Below are 14970 nucleotides of genomic sequence, written 5' to 3' on the forward strand. Positions count from 1 at the left end.
CCCTGTCTGCTCAGTGGGCACCAGGCATTCAGAGAGACAGAGAGATGGACCCAGGAGGAGGCAGCCAGATTCACACCGGCTCTCCTGTCCTGGCACTGCCTGTTTGGAGATGACAAATGCACATACACGGAAGCACCTGGCCACACGCCCCTAGGAAAACCCAGCAGGGCACATAGGCTTGGCGACATGTGCCCACACACGGATACAGAGTGACGCAGGAGACAGCTGAAAAGACACCCGGGAGTTAGACGTGCGGCCAGCACACCGGCTCACACCTCTGAGACAAAGGAGTGGGGCCACGGTCGGTCGTTGGTGCTGCTGCCACTGAGCCCTTCTAGCAGCTTCTGGATGCCAGAGGAGGGAAGCCAGGGTCTCAGAGGGCCCCAGTGAGTCACCCGCCTGATGCAATCCCTTTAAAGGGCTCATCTGCTGGTGCAAGAAGCTGATTCATGGAGGGCGTGGTTGCTGGAGGAGGAGGAGAAAGGGACCGAAACTGCAGCAGGAGGGACTGAGAGGTTAGATGGCTGGAATTGTTTATAGGACCTCTTCACTGTAAACGTCCCTGGTCAAGGCTCCAGGGATCTTCAGGTTGGAGCGGGGTTTCTACAAAGGCGAGGGCCCCAGAGTGAAATAAACTGTGAGAGCTGAGACAGGAATTCCTGTCATTTTATTGAGCCCAACTGCAGCGCTCTCCGCACAAAGCTCCAGAAACTGAGAAATGGGGATCAAGGAAGAGACATTTTTCTGACAAATACACTGCAACTGGCCGATCTTCCAACTGCGGGAGACTTCTCCCAACCCTGCAGGGCGAGGGTAGGGCACGCGAGGTCCTGCGGAGTTGGGGCGGGGGCGGTGTGCGCGTCCCAGCCTCGCCGCAGACATAGATGAGCGGTAAGTACCGCCCCTTTAGGGTCCCAGCCTCCAATCGTTTCACAGATTTCGGCCCAGAGCCCACCCTGAGGCCAATCCTCAATCGAATTCCAGCCTCCTGCCTGAAGGCTTCCGCCCATTCTCAAGATGGCGCCCAATCCTGAGGCCGCGGGGGTGCAGACACAGGCGAGGGGCGGGGTCGGGGGGAGAGGGGTGGGGCTGCGGCTCTGGCCCGAGAGGAGGGGGCGGTGCGTCACTTCCGTTGTCAGGTGGCGGCGCCGCAGCCATGGAGGGAGGCGGCGGCGGCGGTGGCGGCTCGGGTGGCTGCGCTGGGAGGCGGCGGTGAGCGGCTCCCACGCCCCCGGCCCGGCCCCGGCCCCCCGGGACGGAGCGCCGAGCAGTCCCGGCTCCGGGCTACGGACTATGGGCGAGCAGCGCTGAGCACCGGGGGAAGGTGAGGGCGGGGGTCCCGGAGCGGGGAGCCGGGCGGGGGGGTGCGGGTTAGCGGGGCGGGCCTCAGCGGCCGTGGCGGTGGGACCGGGGTGACAGCTCGAGGCCGTCCGGGTGCGACAGAAATGGCAACAGCGAACGCCCCCTCCTCTGCTGGGGTCTGCCCTTCCCGGGCGGCGGGGGCGGGGGCTGCTGTGCGCTGGGTACCCGGCGGCCGCGGGGAGCCTCGGTCCGGCCGCAGCTCTGGCAGGTGGGCACTGCCAGCCTTGCCCGGAGTCATTCTGCCAGTGAGTGAGGGCACCGGCGTTTGAACTCGGCTAGGTTTTCCCCAAGAGACACCCTCTGCCTCTCCCGGCTTCCCTCCCGATCCCGAGAGGGACTTGAAAGTTAGAACGACTCCCCAGGGCGGGCCAGCCAGGGCTTCCTCCAGGAGTTCTCAGCCGTCTTAGCTTGGGAGATTTGGGCATCGCGGGAGGCGTTCAGGTGCGGGTCAGAGCTACCTGGCTGCCAGTGCTACGTTTGGCCGGCCTTTTCCTAGAAGATACAGCACGCCGCTGTGGTCAGTTTCACCTGCTGTGCCGGGTCAGGCCCGCCCATTCCCACGCCACTCGGCCACACCTTCCAGGCAGTGGGTAAGGGCTTTGGGATTTCCGACCCTGCATTCTCTGCCAACCCCCACTCCCCTAGGTTTGATGCCCGTTTGTTGGCGGAAGGAAGAGATGACAGCTGCCTTTGGTGGCAGGATAGACTTTGCTCTAAGTCACGGGAGAAACCGGTTGGCTTTGCTTGGTTTTGAGAGCGGTGGGGAGGAAGGTCGTCACCCTGGGCTGGGCACATTTCCCTCTTGGCTTAGTTTTGCATGAGAAAAGGAAGAGCAGAATATGTAACTGTATGGCCTGAGAATCCTTGTTTGTAATCAGTGCTTGTGAGCTGCTCAGGGACTCCTTGACCGCCCTGCTATCCCAGCGGTGTCGGGAGGTAGCCCTCATTTATTCATTCATTCCCCACATGACAACAACCGTATCTTTGCCTGGAGAGGCAAGAACCCTCTGGTATAGTGGTGAAGAGTGGGCTTTGGAGCCAGACTCCCCGAGTTCAAATTCTGGCTCTGCAGCTTTCTAGCTGTGTGACAAGTAGGAGAGTGGTATAACCTCCCTGTGCCTCAGTGTCCTCATCTCTAAAACAGGGGTGATGAGAGAGAGTTGTTGTGAAGATTAAAAAAGTTAACACGTGTAGGAGCGCCTGGCTGGCTCAGTCAGTGGAGCTTGCAGCTCTTTTTTTTTTTTTTTTTAGACTTTTTTTTTAAAGATTGTATTTATTTGGAGGGGGGAGGGAGAGAGAGAGTGCACACAAGTGGGGAGGGAGAGGGAGAAGCAGACTCCCCACTGAGCCAAGCCTCATGCAGGAGCTTGAGCCCAGAACCCTGAGATCATGACCTGAGCCGGAGGCAGATGCTTAGTCAACTGAGCCACCCAGGTGCCCTGAGCTTGTGACTCTTGATCTCAGGGTTGTGAGTTCGAGCTCCACACTGGGTGTAGAGATCACTTAAAAATAAAATCTTAAAAAAAAAGTTAACACATGTAAAACACACAGAACCATGTCTGTCACATGATACATGTTAGCTCTTATTTCAAGAAGCTGGTGGCCTGGTTAAAGGAGAGATGACCTGTAAACAAGTAGTTGAAGTAAGGTGTAAGAAAGCTAGCAGCAGCAGGCACAGAGGGCCGTGGGAGCCCAGCCTGGGTGGGGGGCGGATCCTGGGAAGGCTTAGCAGAGGTGATGACAGTGGAGCTGTGTCTAGGATGGGAAGGCTTAGCCAGTGAGCATGAAAGGGTAAGGTGTTCTACTTAGAGATAAGTACACGCATAGTTTGTTTTTTAAATTGAAAGTTTTAATTAATTTATTCATTTAAGTAATCTCTACACCCAAAATGGGGCTGGAACTCAGGACCGCAAGATCGAGAGTCGCACGCTCCATTGACTGAGCCAGCCAGGCGCCCCCGAGTACACGCATAGTTTATTCCAGAAGCCTCAGATTGTTCCATATGGTGGTGTGAAAGTCAACATGGTGCAAGGTAAGGCAGTATCAGGTGACAAGGAAATGCCACGTTAACAAGTTAGGACTTCATGCCAAGGGCAGTGAAAAGGTTTTGAAGCAGAGGAGTGACATGATTGGATCTGTGTTTTATTTTTTTTTTATTTTTTTTAAAGATTTTATTTATTTATTAGAGAGAGAGAACACATGAAAGGGGGAGGGTCAGAGGGAGAAGCAGACTCCCTGCTGAGCAGGGAGCCCGATGCGGGACTCGATCCTGGAACTCCAGGATCATGACCTGAGCCGAAGGCAGTCGCTTAACCAACTGAGCCACCCAGGCGCCCCTGGATCTGTGTTTTAGAATGATCTGTGTGGAGTCAGTCCCAGCAGAGGAGGGACAAGGAGGGGAAAGCCGAAAGGACTGGATTCCTCTCAAGAGGCCACTGCAGGCCCCTGAGCGGGGGAGAGTACGTGCCAGGGTGGGGGGGGTCCCTGCCGAGAAAGCACTTGTAGGCAGAGGGTGACAGGTGTCGAGCTCCCTGCCTTGCTCTGAGCTTCTCCGCCCAGCACAGGGGTGCCTGCTGCATGTGCCCCTCTCTTCCTGGGGTCGCAGGTCGCTTGAGCCGCTGGGGAGGTAAGGCTGCCCTCTCAGAAGGCCTATCATACAGGGTGCTGCCCTCGCTCCCGGGTCTTTCATTCGACCTGGGAAGGCAGCAAACTCTTCTCATTAAGAGCCTGTTTAGCTCTGCAGTAAGACAGATCTGGCTTCCAGTCCCAGCCCTGCTGGTCGCAAGCGGTAGCTTATTCTCTCCATGCCCAGCTTTGTCATCTGTAAAGTGGGGGCATCAAGGCCCCTCCCTAGGAGGGCAGTTGTGAGGATTAAGTAAGATGTTGCAAGTTGAACATTTAGCACACACTGAGTGAGAAATACTTGGTAAGTGTTATTACAGACTGTAGGAAAGAACTTCCAAGAAAGAGTTGAAGCAATTAGTCTCAACTGGAACTGTGTCCCATGAGCTGTCAGAAGTGTCCTGAGGAATCACAAGATGACAGAATTTTATTGTATTCTTTCTGAAAAGGAAATCTGTGGGGAGTTTACCCAGTCTGTATGGGAGCTATGCGGATGATTCAGCCCAGCTCTTTGAAAGAACCATTTTTTTAAGAAACAGAAGGAGTGCTGAGGGGGAAAAAAAAATCATATTTTAAAGTATTCAGGAGAAAAAAAGGTATGTAGAGTTTCTTCTGTGTGTCCCTCTTAGTGACCCTGGTCTGGTATCTGAATTAGTATCCTCAGGAAGCATCACACACATTGATGTGTGTCGTGGCTCAAACTCCAGAGCCCCAGTTGCACACACACGAGCCCCCGTATGTAGCAGAAGGAGGATGGAGAGGCAGCCCCTGGCCTGGAGGAACCTGCGGTCCAGCAGGGGCGAGGCCGACTCCTAACCAATTAACACTTGCATAGTTTGGCAAGTCTCATAGCAGTCTGTCTAGCATGTAGTGGGAACCACCGGGGGAGGAGGAGGAGATTGGGGAGAACTTTGGAGAGCCCTTAGAGCTTAACTGGCTCCCAGAGGGCAAGGAGAGTTCTCCAAGGGCTCAGACGCACCCTGGGCAGGGGAGCAGCGTGGCGCAGGCCAGGATGCTTGCTGGTGTGGGTGCAACTTTGGAAACCAGAGAGGCTCTGGCACAGGGCGTGAAGGGACCTGGCTGTGGGATGTGTTGGAGAGGTAGGCGCCAGTCTAAGATGCTTGAACTTCTTATTCTCTTATTCTCTTGCAATGGGATGCTTTAAGTGGAGGAAGCACCGTTAGCCCTGCATCTTCCCAAGAGCCCCCTAGCTGCGGGGAAAGAGGACGGGGGAGAGAGCGAGATGGAGTGCAGAGGGAGGCTGCTGCAGCCCTCAGAGCAAGTGCTCGTGCGGGCCTGCATCAGGGCAGAGGCAGTTGGGATGGAGAGGAAGGGCGGAGATCAGAGCTGTCTGGGGAGAAATCAGTCAGACTCTGGGAATGTTTGGAAGTGATGGTTGAGGGAGGAGCAGTGGTGGCAGGTGACGAGAAGGTTCCTGGTTTGGGTGACAAGAGTGAATGATAGAGCAGAGATAGGGCGGCTTGGAAGACAATCAGTAAGACCTGAGCACATCTCACGGGAGAGGATCAGTTACAAAGTCTATGGCACCCTGTCCAGCTTCGGGCTGGGCTTCCCTCTGGTTATGCCTGAGTCAGCACCTGGGAGAAGGGCAGCTTCCCTCTCTTCACCTTGCCTCTGCCCAGATTTGCCCAGGGAGGTGACCTTGTACAGTGTTTCAGAAACTCAACTGGCTGAGTGTGCCAAACTCCTATAATTTCTCCAGCTTTCAGTGGCCCTACAGAGCAGCTCTTCTTCACGCTGCTTCAGGTGATGGGGTCCTGGACAGCAGCGTATCCTCAGGGGAGAGACGGCTTTCCCAGTACTCCCTGGAGACCTTATCTGGAATGAGAACTTGAGATTGGATTGACTCCCTAGGCTGGGTTAGCAGCCTCGTCTCAAGAGGAAGTGTCTGCCAGAGGCCACTGGGACTCAGAGCCACCAGAGAGATGAGAAGGAGCTGCCCCTATGCCCTTGTCCCCCTGAGCTCTACAGGAGTGCAGAGCTAGACCAGAATCTGACTGTGCTATGGAGAGGGTGTGCTGGGGGACAGGGTTTCAAACAAGCCCTTTGGAACTGGGGAGATTTTCACAGACTTTGTCCTTGGGTTTGTGGGGTCAAGAAGGTAGAAGAGAACATGGCCTGAAACAGGAGCATTTCTTCCAGATGAGACTGTGGGCCCAGGGCCCACAGCAGCGGCTCTGTAATCAACATCTGGGAGGCGAAGGGATGGTAGCGCTTGCTTTGATTTACTTCCTGCCTTAGCGATGGTTCCATTCTGGCACGTGGATGTTTGGGTCATTTTTCATTATGAGTGTATATAATTTGTTCAGCAAGCTCTGTGCTGATGAACTTAGGTGATTCTCTGTCTTTAGTTCTCCAAACAGAGCTGTAGTGACCGTCTGCATGCATATGATTTTGCCCACCTTAGGAATCTACAGGAATCTGCAGGATTCTAGAAGAGTGGTTGCTGCTTCAAAGAGTACCTTTTATTATTATTTTTTTTTTAAAGAATTTCTAAGCTCCCTTTTAATAAACTGGAGCAGCCTGATTTTGCTCCAGCAAGCAAAGGTATTCTTTTGGGTTGAGGTGCCCCTTCCTGAGAGGGGCACTGAGGACTCCTCCCCCAGAAGAGGCTACCGCCCCATGGTGGTCATCCTCTTCTGATTAATGGTGGTCTAGCTGGGGAATGAGTTCAGGCTCCCCAGAGCTTACAAGTACAGTAATATACAGGCCTGACGATTTCAAAGAAACTCTAGTTGTTGGAAAGCCCCAGAGAAAACTGAGAAGGGCTCTTGTTATTCAGAACGAAGCTGTCCACTCTAAATACATTTTTTACAGACCGCCACCTACTTGGCAAAAGAGACAGAAGATGTTTAGCTTTTAAAGAGTCTGTGACCCAAGCATCCAGCAGGAAGAAGAAAGGGGCCTGGACATTGTAGCAGGAATTGGCAAGAGCAGGACTGATGTGCCTGTCATTTGTCTTTAGGTTTGGGGCAGAGCTCGTTTGAGGTTTGATAGGGGGACAGCAGGTACTTCAAGAGAGAAGCTCCATTCCTTGGGAGACCTTAGGACTGGCTGGCCCCAAATTCTGTGGAGCTCTTGGAACCCCATTTCTGGCCTCTAGAGAGTAAGAGTCCTCCTTTTTGCAGTCGACGTGGAGCTCCTGGAGGTACTGCATTTGGCGGGAGTTCCCCAGGGTGCATGCTCTTCTGACTGCTCTCCCAATGTGGTCCCTGCTGAAGGAACAGGAAGGAAAGCAGCCAGAAAAGGCAGATTACCACCACCCTCCAGGTTCTTTGCTAAGTACTCTGCAGTACCTATTGAAAAATTCTCAGAATCTAAGGAAGGAGGGGCTGTCTGTTTTATAGAAGAGAACCCCCAGGTCCAGAGGGGCTAAGTAACCCGTCCACTGTTTCACAGCCGGTAGGAGCAGAGCCAGACTTCGGCCTACACCGTGTGACTCTAGAGCCCATGCCATGCTGTTCATCCTGGGCAGGCTCTGGCCCCACGGAGTCCAACCCACACGGAATCTTAGACTCATGGAGTTGTAGAGCTGGAAGGGTCTTTGGCAAAGCTGAAGCAGTCCCTTCTTTGCCTGAAGAACGGAACTGCCCCTTCCTAGAAGCAGGTCCCTCCCCCTCCTGGCCTGTGGGTAGGGAGACTTTCAGCCATATCACCTAGAAGTTAAGCGCCTAGGCTCAGATCAGACCTGGCTTCAAAACCCAGTTCTGCCGCTCGCTAGCTGAGTGACCTTGAACAAGTCATTGCCTGTTTTCAGCCTCATCTTCTCCTCTGTAAAATGGACACAATGCTCCTTGCTCCTAAGGCAGTAATGGGGATTGCACACGAGGTGCTACTGTAGCAGGTTCAGCCTCGTGCCTGGCCTGCAGTCAGGACCCAGGAGCCGGCTCTGGTGAGGTCCAGGTAAGCTCTTCGCTAGCAGGTCTGGGAGTGTTCCTGGAAGAGGCGTCCTGAGCCAGCCCCCAGGTCTCCAGTTTGAACGTTTCGGTGGTCCTCCCAGCCTGTATGGACGCCAGCAGGCAAGCAGGAGGTCCCTTATGAGCATGTGTGCGGCACCTGAGAGAGCTTAGGTGTACCAGGAGTGGTGCTTTTGTCCCTTCTGCCCGACCCTCCTGATGCAGCCTCGCAGCAGCCCACAGGCTGGTGCGTTCAGGACACTTAGACTTCCACACGCGTCCCATGCCGTGCTCCCTCAGGTGTGCCTTCTCTGAGGCCCGGCCGCCCTTGAGCCTGTTATTCCTCTTAACAGTTCTAATGGGTTAAAAATTTAGATTTAAAAAGAATTATTATTATAGTAGTGTATGGTAAAATAGTTAAGCAACATGGAAAAATATAAAATAAAACTCTCTCTCCCCTCCTTGGGCCCCTCATCCTGCCTGGAGGTATCCACTGTTGAGTTTCTTCTAGAAATTTCCTGTGCATATTCAAGGGTATGTATAATCTTTTTTTCTTTACCCAAATGGGATCATATTATACAAATAGTACTGGTTTGTTTGTTTGTTTGTTTGTTTTTAACGTAATATACCATAGGCATCTTTATCAGCAGGTGTGGACCTAGTCTTATAGGCTGCACAGTATTCCATAAAATGGAACGTGATGTAGTGAACCAGTCCTTTCTTGGTGGACATGTAGAGTGTTTCCTGTCTGGATGCATGTTTTGATTTTTGTGGTTTTATCTTTTGTGGTTTTTTGTGGCTCTACGTGGTTCTATAGGGACCCTCGTTGAGCACATTTATCTTTGTGAACTTGTGTGCATATATGTGTAGGATAAATCCCTAGAACTGAAGGGCTGGGCCCGACGTGTGCAGTTTTTTTTTTGTTTTGTTTTTTGTTTTTTTTACTTTGTTGGCTGTGGTTTCAACACGTACTTTCTGCGCACCTGCTGAGCCCGGGCAGGGGATTCTGAAGTGGCCAAGGCCCAGGCCTCGCTCCTAGGAGCTCACCCTCTCAGGAGACAAGCAGGCAAGCAGACGTGATGAGCATGCTCTCACCAGTGCATGCACGGAGTGTCTGTCGGTGGTGGCTCACGGACCTCAGCACTAGCCCTGTGGCCTCTCGATGGCTCAGAACAGGTGAGATACGCGTGTGGGCCTGCCCTCTGAACGGCTCTGAGGGGCACCCTGACGGCCCAGCCCGCCGTCAGCCTCTGCAGTCCTGCCCCTCCGAGCAGCTGCATCCAGCAGCTGCTGGGAACTGTGCTGTTCGTTGTGGAAGTTGTGAAATTTAATTGATTTCATTTTTGATAGAAGCCATTGAGGCAAGGCAGTTTGCTGACCCCAGTCCCAGTTGCCTTTCTTACATGAGCATCCAACTCTTGATTTCGGCTCAGGGCGTGATCTCAGGGTCGTGAGATTGGGCCCCGAGTCAGGCTCTGTGCTGGGCCTGGAGCCTGCTTAAGATTCTCTCTCTCCCTCTGCCCCCTCCCCCCCCAAAAGCAACAACAACAACAGTATAAAGAGAGAGAGTCACATGTACCTGGGCCTGGCCCAGGCTTTGCCGTCTGTCGCTCTGGAAATCTGGGGTGGAAGGAAGGAAACTTAACATTCGTCTGGCGCCTCCCCCACGCCGGCTCCAGCGGTCCTCAGGGAACCCTTTGCAGGGCGGCGCCGTCCCTCTCCTCTGGGTGAGCCGAGGGCCGGCCAAGAAACATATTCAGGTTGCACCGTAGACCCGAAGGTGGCTCTCATACTCAGCCAGCCTTTCTTCAGTCCCTTGCTCTTTTCTCCTTGCGTGATTTGGGCCATTGTGGGCGGCAAGAACCCGAACTCCACGTGGGACTCCGTGGCAAGCCTGGTTCCCTGGCTGAGTCACCACACAAGGCAATCACTGATGGTTTGAGCTGAGGATGGGTCCCCTTAGTAGCAGGGCAGGCAGGCATGAAAGGGGAGGGCTGTCAGTGACCTGGGTCTGGCCTCACTGCACAAGGCAGAAGCCACCCTCCGCCCCGCCCCCCCCCCCGAGCCAGGGGGCCACCAGGAATGTCTCCCAAGCCAGGGTGCTTGGCTACTTCCCCAGGTTCCTTCTCTGGATGGGAGATACCAGAGCAGCACGGCCCCAGAAAGAGCTATTAAGTGTGTCCCTTCCTCCTCTGACACCCACACACAGTGACGGATTATTTGTTGTCACATCAGCTGCTTCCGGAGGCCCTTGGGAGGGGCGGGCTAGTGGCAGGGCTGGTGTTGCTGCCCTCGATTCTGCTCTGGGAGCTATCAGAGTGGCTGCCGGTGAAGCCCTCTGCCCCATCTGCAGGGACTGGTCTCTCTTCCGTTTGTCTTTTCCCCAGAGGGGCCCATGGGTCCCCCTCCGTGTGCACAGCCCTGGAGCTCTTTTTCCCAGAGTCACTCGGGAACACATCCTTCTGGCCAGGGGCCTTTCGGCCTCCAGTCTGTCCGCCCGCAGCCCTCATGGAGGCCACAGAGGAGCCCAGTGGGGCAGCGGGGTGAAGAGGGACATCACTGATTATGTAATCTCCTTGTATGTGACTCTTGCCTTCTAAAGGAGCCCGGAGCTGGACCTCTGAACTGCAGCCTCTGGGCTTCCTGCGAGCAGTGGGGTCTTCAGGCCCCTGCCGGCCCCAGGACTGCTGCGCTGGCCACACTGTAGCCCTGCCGGGAGAGGCGGTGACAGAGGCTGGGTCTGGTGCGGATGTGTGGAGGGGGAGAAGGTTGGGCACAGGGCCCTCTCTCTGGCCGCCCCTCCCACTTGCCACCGGGCTGAGTCACTTCCTCTCTGGCTGCTGCAGGTACTCCCCCACATGCCCCAGAGCAGAGTGGCTTCAGGGCGTGGGGTTCACCCTGGGCCACGAGAGGGAGCAGACGCTTGTGGTAGAAGCAGCCAGTTCACTCGGTACCCCCGAGGCAGTAAAGCACGACGTTTAGGGAATGATGTGATGTTATGGATTCTTGACAAATTGGAGCTATACATATCCTGCATTTTAAAAATGAGCAAAATCATCACACTGTTTTGGAACAGTGAAGATGACAGCGCATGCATGAATCTTTGTCATCAGGGAGTCCTGGCTGAAGCCAAGGGATTACTAATCTGCCTCCCCATCCCCCAGCTCCATCCTGAGCTCAGAAGCAAATGGCTTCCAGTGGGTTCCTGGAGAGGTTCCTCATAGCCTTCAGGCTCCCAGGGAGAGGGTTCATGCCTACTTCGGGGGTGGCTGTCATTAAAACTCAAAGGAGAAGCTGACAAACAGAGCCCCCTTCCCTCCAGCTAGCAGGAGGCAAAGAGAATAGGCCTCAGGCAGCCTCCTGTGGGCCTGGTAAGCTGGCCCAGGTCTCTAGGCTTCGCTCTCACAGAGGGTAGGTGACTAGTTCAGGGAAACAAAGCAAGTGAGTGACAGGAGTCTGAATTTGAACCCGGACCTACCTGACCTCAAAATCCATCTTGCTCTCCCAACTGGCATTTGGGTCACTGGTCTATGGTTTGAAACACTTGATTGCATGGGCTGCAAATTCCTCTTGGTTCCCTGAGTTGACTTTGTGGTTGGAGAGCAGGTCTGTAGGGAAGTTGAGAGCACTGGTAGAAACACCTGTGTGTGAGTATTGGGGTGCAGTGGGGGTGGCTCCCAGAGGGCTTGTGTCACGGAGGGGTGGGGGACACTAACTTGTTGGCTGGTAGGAGGATATCTCAGTAACCCCACCTCAGTTCAGCCCCTCTCTCCAGAGAGACCTGCTTGGGGGCTGGAAACACCTCCTTCTCCAGGGACAAGCACGACCCCTCTCTCCCTGCTTGCCTGCAGCTTTCTGGCTGCAGCTCCCTGATTCCAGGAGAATGATTGCTTATAAGGAAACCCAGAGGGCATTGTCCTCTCTGTGGTTGGCATTCCTACGCCTGCAGCCGTCTTCAGGTGGGGAAGGAGCAGTGGAGGAAGAAAGAACATGGGATTCAGAGCTGGAGAACCTGTGTCCACATCCCCTCTCTTTGAGCAACCAGTCAGGTAACTTTAGGCAGGTCTCAGTATCTCTGAGTCTTGATTTCTTTTTCTAGAAAGTGCTGTGTTTGGTGGTAGTGGTGGTGGGGGTATCAGTTACAATCATGTATTGGAAAGTGCCTTGTAAGCTACAGAACTGTGTGCAAAAGTTAGTTGTTGTGAGAGGTCATTGAGGGTGTGGGCCTCCCATGTGGGCTCTGAGTCCAAAATTCACCATCCAGGAATGAGCCTGGGGAATTTTCGAGGGAATTGGCAGACCTCGAGCATGGAGGGGCCTGGTCTACAAAGCAGAGCCACAGATCTTAGTTGGGTCATGCGTTCAGATTTCACACTGCTCACCTCAAGCCTTGGTAGTTCATTCCAGGTGTAGTCAGATAAAATGCAGAGTTGAGCCCGAGGTTCTCTTCTCTGGGAGTAGCAAGAGTGCTAGGAATTTTTCTGACCAGTAGAAGGACCTTCACACTACGAGCCTAGAGGGACCCGGAGGACCGATCACTGGTGTGAGGGGGCAGGCAACGCCATCATTCACATGCGCCCACATCTTGCTGCCGGAAAGCAGATCTTTTTTGCTGGATTCAGCCAGAAGGGGGCTAATCTGTCCCTTTGCCAGTGAGAGGTTGGGCCCAAGCCTCAGGCACACCATGAATGAATTCACGCCTCGGTGGGGGCTGCTCTCTGGCACCAAACACTGTCTAAGCGCAACGCCTGGCGATCAGCCAGCCTGGCACCCTCCCTGCCCCAGGCATCCAGGCATTTCTGACATGGGACTTTGCCTGGACAAATGGTTCCCAGCACCCTTGCAGCCCAGTACCTATAGCTGTGATCCCCTGTCTCTCTGATCCTGGATTCTGTCTCCTGCCATGAGCCGATGGACCATCCGTCTGTACTTCTGGGCCCCACTCCAGCCCTGGCCTCCAGTTGGGTCATCTCTGTCCCCTGCCCCAGTATGGCATTTTATGCATTCTGGGTGCATAACAAACAGTTCTACACTCCCTTTTCTCATTCAGCAGTGCGCCAGGCCCTGGGCAGGGTGCAGGGAAGCGGCAGTGAATGGGAGTTGCTCCCTCAGCGGTGGGGGGACTCAGAGAAACCAACGGTTCCAGGACGGTGGGAGGGAATGGAGGTATGCTCAGGTGCTCTGGCAGCTGGAGGAAAGGACTTGCTGCAGTGAAGACCGAGGGAGAAGGACGGGCCAACCAGGATGAGGAGGGCAGGGCAAGGGTGTTCACGGCACACTCACAGAATTGTGAGTCATTTGGTGTGGCTGGATTTAGGGAGCCTACCAAGGCAGTGAGTCCGGACAGGTAGCCTGGGTCTGGCCGGGCTCACTGAGGAGTTAGGGTTTCTTCCTGAAGACCAGAAGGGCATCGGAGGACTCCACAGCGGAGAGAGACAGAAACACTGCAGGCCCAGGTCCCGGAGCAGAGGGGAAAGTGCAAGGTGCTAGAATCTGTTACTCAGGTAGCTGAGGTGGGGTCTTCTGTGGAGTCGTTCCTGCATCCTTCCTGATCAGCCACGGGGGGCAGTGTCCCACCGTCTTGCACCTGGGGCGGGGAGAAACCCTTTGAAGATGTGCTGCAGAAAAACGCCACCAGGTGGCAGACCTGGAGATGGCACAAAGACCTCTTTTTTTCCCGTTAGCACAATGTTTGCAGGGGCGGAAGGGGGGCATTCTAGACACAACTACTGTTCCTGCCAGCCTGCCTCTGCCCCACAAGGATGAGATCCCCCCGGCCTGCCACTGGGGACTCTGTCCCCACAAGGAGTCCCTTTGACTCTGTGAATCTGGACAACAGATTCCTCGAGGACCTTGGGAGCTCTTCCATCCAGCAGCTCGCACTTTCTCCTGTCTCTGACCCTAGAGTAAATTGCAGGCTTCGTGACCCCTCACCCCCAAACTCTTCAGCATCTCTCACCTAAGAGCAAGGAGTTCTCCCACGTAACCATAGTGCAGTTTTCAAATTCAGGAAATTTAACATCCATACAGTCCGTATTTGGATTTTGTCAGTTGCCCAGTCGTAACTCCCAGGATCTCACACTGCATTTACTTGTCTTATGTCTTTAGTCTCCACTAATCTAGACTGGTTCCTCAGTCTTCCTTTATCCATCACTGTTTTGTTCTGTCTTAATGTGTTTTTTTTAAGATTTTATTTATTTGAGGGCAACCCCCTCGGGTCCCCTCCTTCCTTGAGAGCTTTGTATTATCACTTTGCTTTAGCTCAATAAACCTTGCTTTACTACCCACCAAAAAAAAAGAAGAAGAAGAAGAAGATTTTATTTATTAGAGGGCACAAGCGCGGGAGGGGCAGAGGGAGAGGGAGAAGCAGACTCCCCGCTGAGCAAGGAGCCCGACTCAGGGCTCGATCCCAGGACCCCGGGATCATGACCTGAGCCAAAGGCAGTCGCTTAACCGACTGAGCCACCCAGGCGTCCCCATCACTGTGTATTTGAAGCATACAGGCCTGTTTTTGTTGAATGTCCCTCAATTAGGTTCATCTCATGATCACATTCAGGCTATACATTGGTGGCAAAATAATAACCATAAATTGATGTTGCCTCAGGAGTAGTATGATATCAGTTCTGTTATTGGTGATATTAACTTTGACCAGTTATGGTCGAAGCTAGCTTTTTTTTTAAAAATTGAGGCACATATATACACACGGTGAGTTTCACAGACCCTTTCATTATACAGTTCAGTCGTTTTGACAAATGCACATCCCAGACTAGAGGCACTAGGTCTTAAATCCAGACTCTGGACAGTCCCTTACTGTGCCCCGGTTGGTGCCTACCTGCTGGTGCTCCAGCCCCTGCTTCCCCCTAGACCCATGAACTGAGTGAGAGCCCGAGATACTGTGTGCCTCTGCTCTCCCCTGCTGCCCGGCACCCCTCCCCTCTTCAACAGCTCCATTAGCCCCGAGGGCCGCCTCCCCAGGGCCAACAGCGGCTGGCAGGTTCAAGGTCTCTTAAGCCTTCCCTCTGGGTACCCTCTTTCTTCTGCCTCTACCCATCCCCTCCCCCCATTCCAT

General features: G+C 54.1%; 1 protein-coding gene across 8 annotated transcripts in view; it reads left to right on the plus strand.

Moving 5' to 3' along the window:
* The first annotated feature begins 547 nt into the window (after positions 1 to 547).
* Positions 548 to 14970, plus strand: part of STK40 (serine/threonine kinase 40) — a 39134-nt gene continuing 24711 nt past the window's right edge. For 2 of the 8 annotated variants that reach the window (XM_073902902.1, XM_073902903.1), the window contains exon 1: positions 1137 to 1324. Coding sequence is in view for 3 of the 8 variants with exons in the window: in XM_073902899.1 (XP_073759000.1) it covers positions 8981 to 9077 (97 nt within the window). In the remaining 5 variants the exon portion in view is untranslated. Of the gene's footprint in view, positions 892 to 1136; positions 1325 to 3233; positions 3395 to 8414; positions 8436 to 8930; positions 9078 to 11927; positions 11951 to 14970 lie in introns of those variants that run through there. The other 6 variants (XM_073902900.1, XM_073902901.1, XM_073902904.1 and 3 more) reach the window with 6 other exon arrangements.

This window comes from Callorhinus ursinus, unplaced genomic scaffold (genome assembly GCF_003265705.2).
Source record: "Callorhinus ursinus isolate GAN/ISIS: 27379988/994484 unplaced genomic scaffold, GSC_fseal_2.0 scaffold18, whole genome shotgun sequence".
Classification (NCBI taxonomy): Eukaryota; Metazoa; Chordata; class Mammalia; order Carnivora; family Otariidae; genus Callorhinus; species Callorhinus ursinus.